At 31.9% G+C, this 17,213-nt stretch overlaps 1 protein-coding gene across 1 annotated transcript in view; it reads right to left on the minus strand.

The window, feature by feature from the left end:
• Nucleotides 1-17,213, minus strand: part of COL21A1 (collagen type XXI alpha 1 chain) — a 245,391-nt gene that overhangs the window by 58,823 nt on the left and 169,355 nt on the right. The window contains exons 13-17 of the mRNA XM_051997183.1: nt 14,458-14,511; nt 13,016-13,070; nt 12,117-12,169; nt 11,978-12,031; nt 2,375-2,428 (exon numbers count right to left, since the gene is read on the minus strand). Of these exons, the coding sequence (XP_051853143.1) occupies nt 2,375-2,428; nt 11,978-12,031; nt 12,117-12,169; nt 13,016-13,070; nt 14,458-14,511 (270 nt within the window). The remainder of the gene's footprint in view (nt 1-2,374; nt 2,429-11,977; nt 12,032-12,116; nt 12,170-13,015; nt 13,071-14,457; nt 14,512-17,213) is intronic.

Consider the following 17,213-nt stretch of genomic DNA (forward strand, 5'->3'; position numbering starts at 1 on the left):
ATTCCATTTAAAGTATCTACTGATTGTATAAAATATTTAGGAATCTATTTGCCAAGGGAAAATCAGAAACTTTATGAGCAAAACTACAAAACACTCTCCACACAAATTAAGTCTGATCTAACCAATTGGAAAAATATTAAATTCTCTTGGGTGAGCAAATATAATAAAGATGAGAATATTACCTAAACTAATCTATTTATTTAGCGCTATACCAATCAGACTCCCAAAAAACTATTTTGATGACCTAGAAAAAATAACAACAAAGTTCATATGGAAAAACAAAAGGACAAGAATTTCAAGGGAATTAATGAAAAAAATCAAATGAAGGTGGCCTAGCTGTACCAGATCTAAAATTATATTATAAAGCAGCAGTTACTAAAACCATCTGGTATTGGCTAAGAAATAGACTAGTTGATCAATGGAAAAGGTTAGGTTCAAAGGACAAAACAGCCAATAACTTTAATAATCTAGTGTTTGACAAACCCAAAGACCCCAGTTTTTGGGATAAAAATGCATTATTTGACAAAAATTGCTGGGAGAATTGGAAATTAGTATGGCAGAAACTAGGCATTGACCCACACTTAACACCGTACACCAAGATAAGGTCAAAATGGGTTCATCACCTAGGCATAAAGAATAAGATTATAAATAAACTGGAAGAGCATAGGATAGTTTACCTCTCAGACCTGTGGAAGAGGGAGGAATTTATGACCAAAGAAGAACTAGAGATCACTACTGACCACAAAATAGAAAATTTTGATTATATCAAATTGAAAAGTTTTTGTACAAACAAAACTAATGCAGACAAGATTAGAAGGGAAACAATAAACTGGGAAAACAGTTTTACAATCAAAGGTTCTGATAAAGGTCTCATTTCCAAAATATATAGAGAATTGACTCTAATTTATAAGAAATCAGGCCATTCTCCAATTGATAAATGGTCAAAAGATATGAAAAGACAATTCTCAGACGAAGAAATTAAAACTATTTATAACCATATGAAAATATGCTCCAAATCATTATTAATCAGAGAAATGCAAATTAAGACAACTCTGAGATACCACTACACATCTGTCAGATTGGCTAGAATGACAGGGAAAGATAATGTTGGAGGGGATGTGGGAAAACAGGGACACTGATACATTGTTGGTGGAATTGTGAACACATCCAGCCATTCTGAAGAGCAATTTGGAACTATGCTCAAAACGTTATCAAACTGTGCATACCCTTTGATCCAGCAATGTTTCTATTGGGTTTATACCCCAAAGAGATACTAAAGAAGGGAAAGGGACCTGTATGTACCAAAATGTTTGTGGCAGCCCTGTTTGTAGTGGCTAGAAGCTGGAAAATGAATGGATGCCCTTCAGCTGGAGAATGGTTGAGTAAATTGTGGTATATTAACGTTATGAAATATTATTGTTCTGTAAGAAATGACCAGCAGGATGAATACAGAGAGGACTGGAGAGATTTACATGAACTGATGCTAAGTGAAATGAGCAAAACCAGGAGATCATTATATACCTCAACAACGATACTGTTTGAGGATGTATTCTGATGGAAGTGGATTTCTTTGATAAAGAGTTATAATTCAGTTTCAATTGATCAAGGATGGACAGAAGCAGCTACACCTAAAAAAAGAACACTGGGAAATGAATATAAACTGCTTGCATTTTTGTTTTTCTTCCCCAGTAATTTAGACCTTCTGAATCCAATTCTCCTTGTGCAACAAGAGAACTGTTCGGTTCTGCACACATATATTTTATCTAGGATATACTGTAACCTATTTAACACGCTTGCCATCTGGGGGAGGGAGTGGAGGAAGGGAGGGGAAAAATCAGAACAGAAGAGAGTACAAAGGATAATGCTGCAAAAAATTACCCTGGCATGGGTTTTGTCAATAAAGAGTTATTTAAATAAAAAGAATTATATGACAAAAATAATAGACAAAAAAAAATATGGCAAGAATAACAGACAAGAAGGTTGTTTCAGTTGTATCCTAGACTTTGGAATAAATTGAGGAAGACTTTCAATATTTTGGATGGACCACCCTACCTCCCACTATTCCACAATGAACTTTTAATAGAACCTGGACAAGATTCTAAAAGGATAGGCTTACAATTTGCATTATTGGAGAGAACTTATGGATGAATAAATTCATGGATCCATTTGAATAATTGGAAAGGAAATTGGATTCAAGGTATGCATGTACAGCAAACTTGGTCCTTATAGTTTTAAGCTAGAGTTATATAAATTCAAATATATTAATTATTATAATTTTGATTTTTACAGAACAAAATTTCAGATTATACAATAAAACAATAATGCAGTAACAACAGAGCCTTGAGTTACAATAGCTGAATTCAAAGGTACTCACAGGTTCTCCTCGTTGGCCTTCTGGTCCTGGAGCACCTTGTTGTCCTGTTTCTCCCTTTTAAGTTATATGACAAAGGACAAATAGAAAAGTCATTTCAAGGTAATCTTTATGATGTGGAACAGAGAGTAACAAATAATATGATTTTTAAAACTCTATTAGAATTATCATCATTGATTGGTTTATACTCAGAAAACAAACACATTTACAGTATTGCAAAATTACCACACTTTGATTATCCAAATTACTACTTAATATCCTATAATAAAACAGATAATAGCAGTTATTAAGCACAGCAGACTGTGGTTATTTATACTCAAATTTCTGAATGTAAATACAATGAGCTACTCCGCATTTTCATTGTAAATGTCACAAATATTATAACTAATTATATGTTTCCTGCATTCTGCTATTCCTCATATATCCATCTCTCCTGCTTTCTTCTATCACTGCCTGCTTCTCCTCCTTATATCTCTGCCTCTTAAACTCCCTAGTTTTCTGCTGTGCTCAGTTCAACATGAGGTCTTTCCTTATCACCTATTGATACTAAGTGGCTTCACCTCAAAATATCTTATTACTAGACTTCAATGACTGATAACTTTAGGCAGCCCCCATCTCACAAATCCAATTCATGTACAGATCAAATTATCACCCTTATGATGTCATTGGTCCTCTCTGAGAAAGATGAATAATAACAACAATATTGCATTTATATATTTGTTTTGAATATGCTTTAAATACACTTAACACATGTTTTTGTTTTGTTTTTCTCTTTGGGACAATGTAAACGCCTTGAGATGAGGGACTATTGCTATTTTGGTCTTTGTATTCCCAATACCTATCATAGTGTTCAATGCATATTAGGTGAAATTATCTGTTGACTGATTGATAAACCAATTAGATCAATTTAATAAGCACAAAGCATTTATGTTGTACACAAAACTAGACATTGTACTAATGCTTGGATACAAAAGAAACTCCATATGGGTAACCATTGCTATCTTTTAAGAGTTTTCATTGTACTGAGGTGATACAACAACAACTGAGGGGATACATATAAAAGTAAATTCAAAGGATGCACAAAACATGCAAAGAGATTTCAGTAAAACAAAAGGTTAGAAAAGGCCTTATGATTAATAGCTGGTAATATTATATTGACTCAAAGTTTTTTAATTTTTAAATATTTGACTCAAGATTAATACATCAAAATATTTGGAAACATCCTATTCTCCCAGACCTGAGAGGCCTAGCAAGCAAAAATTCTTTGCTCTCTGAAATAATGTCTCCCTTTGGCAAAGTATATTGCTTTGACCAGAATCAGATATTCACTGAGAGAGTTTCCCCTATTTCCCAGGGACCTGAGAATCAGAAGTAGGTGACCTCTCTTGACATGCTCATAATCTCTGTTTCTTGTAACTGCTAAGTGAAGTGAACCAGCTAATGTTATCCTTACTCTGGTTCTGTATCCACTGTAAGACTATCAACTTGGAGATTGTTCCCACAGGACTCAAAAATTCCTGCACTGATCACACATGATCCTGTGATGAGAAGTATTTCCTAAAACCTAAGAATGATTATGTCATGATTTAGCCCTTATGTATATAAAATATTGCCTTTATCCCACCATGTTAAGTCCTCCTTTTCAGGAGGACTTATATTTACAATTTTTTTTCCTCACTTTGAAATTAATTAAACTTCTGTTTGATGCTTTACTTTTCTGCTTCTAGCCTGTTCTGTTTGACTTCAGCCATCCACAAGTTAGAGGCCAGTTCCAGTCCAGCTGACAAATGTCAAGTGAGAGATAACATAACAAAACAGATAGAAAACTGGCTTCAATGTCAGGATCTGGCTTCAAGTCTTTCTTCTGACATACACTACTTGTATGTCATTCAATCCAAGCAATTCTCTAAGACTTTGCAGTGCAGAGAAAGACCTACATTGGTAAAGAGACTTTTCTTATTCATGTCTATGAAATCATAAATCTAATTCCTTTCTTTATTAAGGAATTATTATTAAGACGATACCATTTTGATTTATTCTTGCTATTCTAATTAGCTATAAAGTTTTTGATGAGTTACCATCTAAGTTATCTAAAAAAGTCAATCAATAAATCAACATTTATTAAGCACCTACTATGTGTCAGACACTATGCTAAGTGCTGAGGATGGAAAAAGGCAAAAGACTGTCCTCATCCTAAAGAAGCTCTCAATGTAATAGGGAAGGCAGCATGGAAATACATGCAAACATTCTCAAATATACAAAGTAAGCTATTTATGAAGGAAGAATAGGATATAATTGAAAAAGGAAAAATTAAGAAGGGTTGGAAAAGGCTTCCTGTAAAAAAGTTAGAATGTAGAAGACTTATTTTTTTTTAAAGAGAAATAATTAAGAGAGGGAAGAATTAGGAGGGATTGGGAAAGCTTTCTTGAAAAGATAGAACTTAAAGGAAAATAGGGATATGAGTGAGGGGAACAGAGGAAGGACAATGTTCCAGGCTTGGGAGACAGTCATCAAAAATGCCCAGAGTCAAGAGATGGAGTTTCTTATATGTGGAACTGCAAGGAGGCCAGTATCAATGGAATGAACATATGTATTGGGAAATAAGATACAAAAAGCCTGGAATGTAGAAAGAGGTATTTAATATATTTATAAGACACGTTTTCAAATGAATGAAATAAATCAGCTCTATCAAGTACCTGTACCAAACTATTGTCCTCCTGTCTTCCCTTATTAGAATATAAGCTTCTTAGGGGCAGTTTTTTTGCTTACATATTTCTATCATTTAGCACTGCTTTGGCCAGAAACCCTGAGGTCTTCCCCTCCCAATTCATTCATTCATTTATTCATTTATTTATATTTTTTAGACCAGGTGAAAGAGGATATTCTTTGTCTCAATTGCTGCCTTGCCTTAATCACTGAACAAGTATAGCCTCAGTCAAACTGAGACCTGTTGAAGACTGCTTAAAAAGGCCATGGTCTCCCATTTCATTCAGGGACCTCTTCAGTAGTCTTGATCTGTATTTTGCCACTGGATCCAGATGACTCTGGAAGGGATAGTAAGGCAGGTGACCTTGCACAGCCCTCCCTCATTTAAATCCAATTCACTTGCATGTCATGGCACCCCCTCCCTGATGTCATAGTCCTCTTCCAGAATGAAGGGCAAACAATAGCAGTCATTTAACACACCACTTGGCATAAAGTAATAAACTGTTGTTGTTCTTTGTACTTTGTTTTTTAAAAAGAGTCAATGACATCACAGGTGATATCTTAACTTGCACATTAATTGGGTTCAAGTGAGGCAGAGTTGCACAAAATTACCAGGCTTACTCTCCGTTTCAGAATCATCAAAGCCTAGAAGCAAGACAAAAATCAAGACAAATCGTGTGACCCAGAATGTAATACATGATCTTTGAGTCTGATGATGGATCAAGCTCTAGGCACTCGGTAATGTCTGCTTCAGCTGCCTTCATGGGTATTGAAACAATTGTTTTAATACATACATTCTTCCACAAAGTAATATATGAATGTCAATTGACATTCAGTTATTACAAAGGACTATTACAAAGGATTCAAAAAGTTCACAGATCAAGCAAAGCACATAGTTCATTTAACATGTGACTAGTTTTTGAAACTATAATAAAGACTATTATTTTATGTTGTGAAGCCAAGGGAATCTACATATTTTTAAATCAGTTCCTAACATTTTGATTTTTGACCAAATTATTACACGCAGATAATTTTTTATCTTATTTTGAATCCATATGTATGTATTCTAAAAATGAATTTCCTAATCAATCTAGGATATTTTATTTTGAATTGAGAATTGATCACCTTTGCTCACAAATCACTGTTGTCTTAAAAACTACCCTCATGAAAAGTAGGGGCTTTAGAAACAAAATGACGAAACAAAAATCACGTACACAAAAAAAATTCTTCAAACTATGACAACCAGCAAGCATCATGTTTATTTGTCTGTTTGCATTTTGGCATTCAAAGAACAGAAATGTAACATACCACCCTAACTGCAAACAATTATGCCATATTTGTGGCAGGCTGAAGAAGCATTTATTTGTTTTGTTTTTGTTCTCCTTTAGAGGAAATGGAAAGATAGAAAGAATGAAGGCATTTTATTTTGCAAATACCTTATGTTCCAGAACTAAAAAAAAAAAAAAATCATCACAGAATATATATTCAAATTAAGCTCCTATCTTGAAACAAGTTTATTCATCAGACAAAAATTCTAAATATATATCCCAGATTTAATATTTTCTGAACTGTACTTAAAACAGTTTCATCCTTAATTTCATGTTCTCATCCAAGTATCAAGAACTTATAAATAGCATAACAGAGTGGGAAGGCCCAATAAATTTTTAGCAATGACAAGCATTATTTTTAAAAGCCTTTTTAGTTATACTATACCCACACTGTATGTCACACTATATAGGAATGGATTTCTCTCATAGTTCACTAGTATGACAAAATTTTATTGAAGCTGAACATTTCATCTGGTGCAGCTTTATTTATAAATAGGATACAATAGTATGGAAACTGAGATAACTGAATAATGCATTCCTGTAAAATAATTTGGTTAGTGGGAGAAAACAGGCAAGTTACTGACATTTTCATGATTCAATTGGAAGAAATATGAACCTATGCAAGGAAAGGAAATAGCAGATTTGGATAAATCAATAAAAGTACTAGTCAGGAATCACTTAATTTGAAAGCTAAACATTTAAAAATTTAGACCAACGAGAAATCAAAGCAGTGTGATAGGAATTAAGGCTATAGGCAATAAAGGAATGATTGCCTTATACTGAGTCATTTTGAGCCTAATTTATTAGTCACAGCTAGTTAACTGAACAATTAATACATTCTAGCCACTACTATTGTCAGGTGCAACTTTTTATATTGAAATTTTTCTGTCAAAATTATTTTTTAAAGAATTAAATCACAGGAAGGAAAAGATAGGAAGGAAGGAAAAGGTAGGTAGGAAGGAAGAAAGGAAGGAAGAAAGGGAGGGAGAGAGAAGGGAGGAAAGAAAGAAGAAAGGCAGTCTTTTCCCCTTCATTTTTCATGCCTAATATTCCTTTTTTTCTCAATTGATACGTTAAAAATCAAGCAAAGAGAACAAAAATATGAGCCATTGAAATCAGTTATATTTGACTAAAAATGAAATTTAGAAGATACAATTATGACACCATGGAAAGTAATTCAATGATTGCTTTTTATATGAGTAAGTAAATGTGCATTTGAAAGCCACAACACCACTATGTGTTTGTACTTGAACAAATCACCTAACCTCTTTATGAGTTTCTTTTCTCACAAAATGTGAATGGTAATAGCTGCACTACTTACTTCAGAGTATTCTGCAATTCAAGTCATTTAGTAAATGCTGACTTGTAAAAGGTATTCTAAACATATAGGCATTGAATAAATAATTGCTAGAATCTTAGCAATCTAAAGACAAAAACTAGATGATTTTTGCCTTCAAGGAACTTATATAATACTAGTTATTTTAGGTCAAATGAAATGTCTCTAAAACATTAAATATATGCATACATGTGTACATAATTATATTTATAATAATAATTATTATTATATGTTATAATTAAGTTTAAGAATCATAAAACAGATCTAGAATGGGCCTTAAAAATCATTTATGCTAACCCTCTCATTTTATGAGACATGGTTAGTAAAGTTATACTATACCACCTTGCAGTAATTTCACTTGAATATAAAACTTAAGATATTACCAGTAAATATAATTGACAATTGACCACATAAACTGCTCATCTTTCCATATACAGTTTGGTTTCCATCTTTCATGATACATCTCCTGATTCCTCATGCCCTTAGTATAACACCGATAAAATTTTTTAATGAATGTCCACCACACCATCTAGAACTCACTATATTGATTCAGTATTTTTCATCCTTCTTATTTCTCTCCCATTGCAAATTCCAAGAAGGTAGTAATTATATCTTTTATATCTTATGCATCCTCTTCTCTGTGAGTGATGAAGACATGAGTTCAAATCTGGCCTCAGACACTTAGTATCTGGTGACCCTAGACAAGTCATTTAACCCTGTTTGCCTCAGTTTCCTGATATATAAAATAAACTGGAGAAGGAAATGGCAAACCACTTCAGGATCTTTTCCAAGAAAACCCAAATAAGAACACAGAGACTATGACATAACTGAAATAAATGAACTACAACCACAGAGTAGTACATTTCATTCTCACAACCTTGTGTCATATATGATTGAAACCATTTTTCATATGAGAAAGTTGAGATTAAGAAAGTTTGGCTCAATAATAAATGTCACATGTATTTTCCTGACATCACATTCAACTCATCAAAATATAATGTAGCAGGACTGTCCAATTCTAAAAAGTTGCCTCAGTAAATCAAAGAATGATTGCTTTTTTTCCTCTAAAGTATATATTACTATTCTCACTTTATATATAATAGAACATAAAATTTTGACAATCTTAAAAATGTCCAAAAATATGTAATAGTACCAATATGGTACAGTCAATCAGTCAATAAATGTCTAATTAAGTGCATATTATATGTCAGAGACTATGGTAAGTGCTAGAAATGCAGAAAAAATGCAAAAACACTTGATTTGAGGACAAATACCTGTTTTAATTCTATTATTTGGGTTTGACCTTGAGCAAGTAATTTAAACTCTCTGGGACTTAGTTTCTTAATTTGTAAAATTAAAATATTAGACTTGATAGTCTTTAAGATCCTTTCTAGAGCTACCTCTATGATCCTATTTCTATTTTTTTCTTTTTCAATTGTTATAAAAGGCATATTTTACCAAAGAATTCAAAGTTAAGTTTCACAAGAAGGTAGTGGTCTCGTACCCGCATATGTAAAATAAAGTTGACTTATATGGCATTTAAGGCCTTTCTAGTTCTAAATATGTGATGCAGTAAGCCCTCTTTGTGGCTATCATGATATATGTAATATATCTAAGAGAAGAAAGCATAATTAACCAATGGAATATGATATTCTAAGTAGAACTGAAGCTTGTAAATTTGGATGATTGATGTTTAACATCAAAGCATATTTCCATTTGCCAATTTATTATTTGCTATTTCTGTTACTTAATTGCCTTTTTTTATGTTAAGATTCTTTAGAACATTTTATGATAAAAATTATCTCCAAATCAAATTTCGGCATCTAATGTTGTGAAATGACTCATTCCACAATAGATTAGGGAGAAAAAAAGAAATTTAACCAAAAGCAGACATGTGAAAATCACATTATATGTTTTCTTTCATCCTGTGGTCTTTGGGACTTTACCACAAAAAAAATAAAGGGATTGGCAGTAATTCAGTTTGTGGTCATGACAACATTCTAAATTAGAGTAGAAGGAGTGGTTTACTAACCATGAAGCTATAATTGAATTTAGTAGAAGACCCTCTCTTCCCTATTAAATAAATATATTGTTTTCATTTTTATCTTACCACAGGATTTATTTATCAAGTTGAAAACTTATCTACAACATACCAGAGGCCAGGTATTGAAAATTCATAGTTTAGGAAATCCTTCTCATCTACAACTAAGATAAATGAATGTTACAAAAATTTTGATATTTAACTATCATTTGTTTTAACTATCCAAAATTGATTCTCTACTCTAATATTTTTTACTTTTCTGAAAGATCACTCTAAGGCAAAGATTAAAAATATATCATTTCATGTCTTAGAACTATCAAGATTGATAGACCTTTACATCTGTTGTATATACTTGTATTATTTTAATGAAATTCTTTATTAGAAAACTAACATTGAACATAAATATAAATGATGTATAATTTTTTAAGCTTAAGACCAATTAAAAGATGATCCTTGACTTATAAAGAAAACTAAGCCAACAGGTAGATATTTTTTCCTGCACTTGGAAAATGATGGGATTTCAAATGACTTCTCTGCCATAACTTGCAATCGTTTTATACTATGAATTTTCTTGCTTACTAAATTACTTCTAAGTGAACGCAGAAGGGAATAATTTTGCTTATCCTCAGAACTAAAAACCACATCCACAAAGGTGGGATAATCATTTTTTTTAACAAAATTTAATATTTTGAACAATTTGAATTTTGAACAAATATTAAATTTTGTTTTCCATTTTGATGTTGCTTTCTTGATTAAAATTAACAGGATAAGAAATTAATTTGTATGATCTATCCTATCCCAAATCATCTCTCCTTAATACTATATCTATAGTGAAAAATGCAGCCACTAAAAAACATTCATTCACTCTGTTGCAGACATAATTTAATTTTATGTATCCCAGCCCAGATTTTTTAAAATTCCATATGCCCTTCTTTGTATGAGTGCCTTAATTTATACTTAGAAAAGGATTTAGAAGATGTTCCTGTGGAATAATCTATTTAATCAGACATAATGGGAAATGCTATTTCATTTAAGTTATATCACTTCAATAAAATATATAAATTCATCTGTGAATATCCCTATGAATATCAGAGTTGTTAAGCTTTTTGTGTGTGCTATGGCATTTGGCGATCTGGTGAAATTTCTGGACCTAGACAATAAATAAAACACACACGCACACACATACACAAAAACAAAAACCAGAGAAAAGTAAAAATTAGGTCAGACAGAGGTTAATGAAAATAAAAACATGATTTTTCCCCCTTGAAGTTCAAGGACCTCCAAAAATGTATGCACAGATCTAGGGTAACAACTCTTGGTTGATATAGGTAATGTGAGATTTTACACACACACACACACACACACACACACACACACAGAGTCTTTTTTTTTCTAGGTCTTTTTCTGTGCTTTTCATAATAGTTACTTAACACAGTCATCATGATTAATCACATATCTATATTTGGTTGCACACAAACATATGGTATGCTTAATCATTATTATTATGTATTAAAAATCTACTATGTGCAAATAATATCCTCAGGATAGAAAGATCAAAATGGAGAACAATCATATTCCTCACAAAGCCTGCATTTTACGGGCATGCATTGGCCAGGGACTGAGACAAAAAAAGAATAGTTTTGCTATAGAAAACAGAGAACATTGTGACTATAAAGAAGTAAATACATTTGAGAGAATAGAGAAAACTGGAAGTGATAGGATGGTGAGAATTACTAAACACCGAGTAAATGAGCTGGTATTCAAGCTGATTCGTGAGGGAAGCAAAGGTTTATTAGAGGCAGGAGGGAGGAAGAAACGTCACAAATTTGTGCAAATATGTGGAAAAGGAAATGTAATGTCTGGGAAACAGAAAGTAGCACAGTTTGGCTAAAATGTTGGGAGGGTAAAAGGAAATAATGATGATAGTAAAATGGGTAATAGCTAACATTTCTATAGTGTTTATTATGTTCCAGGTACTATGCTAAGCATTATGCTTTAAATGACAGGATTTTGTATTGATTTCTAAAGGCCACTTGATACATAACAATAAAAAAATATTATGTGCAATTCTGATATAGTCTTCTCTTTGTATTGTTCAACTGTTAAACTAAGTTCCATAGAATCAGACTTATTTTCCAATTTATAGATCATCTCTTATCCTCTATAAAGAAGAATCATTAAATTTTTGTTAATACCTTGAATCCTTGACTGCCCATTAAGCCATCCTTTCCATCTCTTCCAGGCTCTCCCTGAAAAAAAAAAGGCAAGTACATTTTAGGCATGTATAGACTGATAAAAAGTTTGTAAAATAAAGAAAAGTTGTTCCAAACTTACAGAACGTCCAGGAAGACCTGGAAAACCACTATTTCCTTTTTCACCTTTTGCACCCTAATTGTGAAAAAAAAAGACATATTAAATTTTAATTATGCTAAATTTTTTAAAATTTCAAAATTTAAATTTAGCAAGTTAGCTAATAATTAACCAGAGAAATCATGAAAATCCTGCATGTTTTTGCCTTCCAGAATAACTGTATGATACGATTTCTCAGTATTACATGAATTTCTTAAAAATAAGAGCTATTCTAGTTTTGTCTTTGCATACTCAGTCTGTGGGTACTGAATAGTGATGATAACACAATTGACACTAAAAGTAAGACAGGGAAAATTATCTAAATCATGCTTTTTATAGGAAGATTAAAAACATTTACTGAAATGATTAAAGGGTGATATATACATATATCACCTTTTAATTTTTATATATTATTTATATTATATTTATAAATATATATAATTATATATACAATTATTATATGCATATATAAATATATATTTATGTATAAATATATAAAATAAAAGAGAAGTAGGAAAGATGTTGCAGATAAATCCCATTCTCTAATGTGAGGAGGAAGGAAGTATCAAGACATACATTTTAACTTGCAGGATGAAAGGAAAAACCTCTGTGTTTTGAAGAATAAATAATATAAGCAAGGATATTGAATAAGAGAAATGATTAATCACATCTTGTATTTTTAAAGTCACATCTGAAGATGAGAAAAGAATAGAATCCCAAGGATGCAGATGAAAAAAATTAATTTTCATAAAGTTATTATTTTATGTGACAATTTAAACTAGAAATCATTTTTATATTTACTTTCTTCAATCTATGATTCTTGTCACTAGACTATGGTGAAGGGAAAGGGAAATGTGCATAGTTTTGTTTATGATTTATACTTTCCTTTTTCCCATAAAATCCAGGTGATCCTTTTTCTCCTTTGGGTCCCATGTCACCCTAAAGGGACAAAAGAATTTTTTATATCTTAACTATAATATAAATAATTGTCATAAAACAACTGTAAATTTCAACATATTTTGTATTTGAATTATGATATCTATCTGTCTTCCAGGTTCTCCAAATTTCAGCTTAAACATAAGGTTATTAAATGAAGGCACAATGTCCATCTTTTAGATCTAGCTCTAGAAAAAAAATAGATTGAAAACTTTATAAACCTAAACCATTCGTATTTGTTGAACGATTTTGGTACTTATGAACATGCCATGTAATACATGTTATATATTTAAGAATATATGCATAATTCATGCATATATATTTAAATATGCATCTATATTCTCTATGTATATTCTGTGGGGGAAATGATTTATTATACTGTTTAATAAATTGTCATGCTGCTTAAATTTAAAAAAATGTAATTTTAAACATCCAATTAAAATAAGGCACCATCTTTATATACTAAGATATGAAACAAAAATATATGAAATGAAAATAGAATAATCCCCCAGTGAGTAATAATGCAAAAATAATAAAAATATAATCATTAATAGCTAATTGACACTGCTAATTATTAAGAATCCATTAATTTGTCTGAGTTTTCCAACAAGCATTTAACCTGGTGTAGAATCGGTTGGCTGCCCTATCTGACTCTATAGCCTCTTATTCACATCCAGTATTTTTATGAAGTTGGCCTCTTCACTACCCACTCAGTTATTTCTTTCACTATGAAGTTATTTCTTTCACTAAAATCAAACTGGCATCTCCTAACTATTACTAAAGGGAGAGTACATTGATTTAGCTTCCTTAAAAGTAATTATCTACATTACTGTATTCCATTATTAGATAGATGATGATATAGAAGTTGGAGGAAAAATAAGAAAATAATGATTAAAGTAGATAACAAAAGTTATTGCTGAAAAATATTGGAAGGTTTATATATTGATATAAACAAAGGAAAAGGTGATAATTGACTAATATTTGAGTATGAAACTGCTAAAAATGAATATAATGGCTCTGGATTTCAGAATTTTTTAAAGAAACCTAAGTCATAGAAGTATGGTTGGCTTTCCAGTCACAAGCACATAGTCCATACATTTCAGAGTCAAGATTCTGAGAAATTTACATGAGACTCATTCATTAACTTTCAAATGCTAAAGAATTTTACATTATAAATAGAAATTTTATTACTAGCTTTCCTATAGTTTATGTGAAAAGATTTTGCAAATTTCAAAAAGCAATAACATTCAACTCAATTACTTCTTGCCATTTCTGGACTAAAGTAGCATTTACATCAGTGCAGTTAATATTTTAAATTAACTTGTAATTTAAATAATATTTTAAAAAATAATAGGAACATTTTTTGGAACTTCAAAGATATTTCTTTAACCTTTGATCCTGGCATCCCATGCTGACCAGGAAAACCTGGAAGTCCACGATCACCCTGGAAAACAAAACTGAAATTAATTAAAGGTGTTCTTTCCCTTCTGACTTTGATGATTATTTTTATTTACAATCTTCTCTTCCATCTCATTAAAATCTTTTCTTATGAAAGGCTCTGAGATCAGCTATATATATATATATATATATATATATCTTACAATATCAATGTGTCACCTCTCATAAGAATAACAGTCATTTAATATTTTTCAAATTGTGAAAAGATTTTCCCCTCTCTTCAAACACATTTAGGAACTAATAAGTAGATTGAATAAATATTTATGTGTTTTAGGGGCAGAACAAATATGACAGAAAGAAAACGCGCTTCTTTCTGATCTTCTCCTATGACCCTCAACTAATTAGCCTCATTAGTTCTGGACTGGCAGAATCCATGAATATTGGGAGTGCAACAAATTACCAGCAGAAAATAATTTCAGAGATCACCAGAAAAATGTCTGTTTTAATTGGGGAATGGAGGGAGGTGACCCGGTACAGGCAGACAGCACATACACACCAACGCATGCTGTGCAAACCAGGGTGGAGTATTGTCTCTGTGGGAGTGGTACAGACTCTGCTTGGCAGAGAATCTATGGAGAGAAATCTACACCAGTGTTGGCTACTCTGCCCTAGGTGCAAACCAGTAGTTCAGCAGAGAAGTTAAAAACATCCAACACAAATACAAAAGGTAAATAGTGAATCCTGAAATGTCAGAGTCTCATGGGACTTGACCACGCCCACCCAGCTCTGGGAGTGAGTTAGTATGATCCCAGTGTAGCCACTTCGCAGCTGCTTGTAGAGGAACCTTGTAAAACCTCTCTTGCCCTAAAAGCAGATCCCAATATTTTAAAAAAATAATAAGTAAAAAGTCAAAGAGAACTAACCATAGATTTTTATGGTGAAAGACAATAACAGATTTCAACCCTGAGGAGACTAAAAACAGATTGTCTCCAGATGAAGACCTAAAAGGTGAATTAACCTGGTCCCTATCTCACAAGGCTCTACAAGAAGAAATTAAAAAGGATATTAAAAGAGAGCTAGAAGAAAAATGGGGAAAGGAAAAGTTTGCAATAGGTTTTAGAAAAGGTATATAATTCATTAAAAGATAGATTTGACAAAATGGAAAAAGAAAACAACTCCCTGAAAAGCAGAATTTGTGAAATGGAAAAGGTAAATAACTTCCAGGAAAACAGAATTTGCAAAATGGAAAAAGAAAATAACTCCTTAAAAACAGATTTTGTGAAATGGAAAAAAAAATTCATAAAACAAAACAACTCATTTTAAAAACTCAATTGAACAAATATAAAAAGAAGTAAAAAAAAAAGTAACTAAAGAAAGCAATTCACTAAAAATCAAAACTGAAGAAATGGAAATGAATGACTCAATAAGATATCAAGAATCAATAAAGCAAAACCAAAAAGAAGAAGAAGAAGAAGAAGAAGAAGAAGAAGAAGAAGAAGAAGAAGAAGAAGAAGAAGAAGAAAAAATAAAAAAAAAAAAAGTAAAATACACACTTGAAAAAACAACTGACCTGAAAAATAGATCTAGGACAAACAATCTAAGGATTATTGGACTCCTTGAAAACCATGATAAAAAGAGAGAGAGAGAGAGCCTAGACACTATTTTTCAGGAAATAATCAAAGAGAGCTGCCCTGATTGCATAGAATTAGAAGGTAAAATAGCCATTAAAAGAATAGTCCTGAAAGAGACCCCAAAATTAAAATGCCCAGGAATCTTATGACTAAATTTTAGAACTATCAGACCAAAGAAAAATTGGTCAGCCAGAAAAAAAACAATTCAAATACTGAGGAGCCATAATAAGGATTACCCAGGATCTAGCAGCTTCCACCTTAAAGGATTAAAGCACCTAGAATTGGATATTCCAAAAGGCAAAGGAATTTGGAATGCAGCTAAGAATAAATTATCCTGCTAAACTGAGCATTTCCTTCCTGCTAAACTGAGCATTTCCTTTCAGGGAAGAAGATGGGCATTCAGGGAAACAGGTAAATTCCATTTATTTCTGATGAAAAGACCAGAGCTAAATAAAAAAGCTGACCTCCAAATATAGGACTCATGAGAAGCATAAAAAGGTAAAAAGAACTCTTGAGAATTGTATTTCTGTTATGGGTATACATAGAGAGAAAATGTATAATTTGATTTTATTGTTATAAAAATGGAATTAGAAGTGAAAAGAGGATAGTTCCAGAAAAAGGGAAAAGTGGAGGTAAAATGAGAGAAATTAAATTTTATGAAGAGACAAAGGAAACCTATTATATTTAAGGGAAAGAAAGGAGAGAGAGATGAACATTGTGTGGATCTTACACTGATCAGATTTGTCTGAAAGAGAAAATATCAGACATATTTGTTATAGAGAAACTTTGCTCACCTTATTGAAAAGTGGGAGGGAAAAAAAAGGAAGGGGTAACCTAAATAGAAGGGAAAACTGAAATAGTAGGAGAAAGATATAAGAAAAGAAAGGTACTCTAAAGGGGGAGGGACTCTAAAGGAGGAGAAATACTTGAGGCAAGTAATGCTCATAAGTTAAATACTGGAGAGGAGGGAAAAGGGAAAAGGAAAGAGAAAAGTGTAATCTGGGGATAATAAGATGGCAAAAAATGCAGAATTAGCAGTTTTACCTGTAAAAGTGAATGGGGTGAACTCTCCCATAAAGTGGAGGCAAATAGCAGACTAGATTAAGAGCCAGAATCC

The sequence above is a fragment of the Antechinus flavipes genome, chromosome 4 (genome assembly GCF_016432865.1).
Source record: "Antechinus flavipes isolate AdamAnt ecotype Samford, QLD, Australia chromosome 4, AdamAnt_v2, whole genome shotgun sequence".
NCBI lineage: Eukaryota > Metazoa > Chordata > Mammalia > Dasyuromorphia > Dasyuridae > Antechinus > Antechinus flavipes.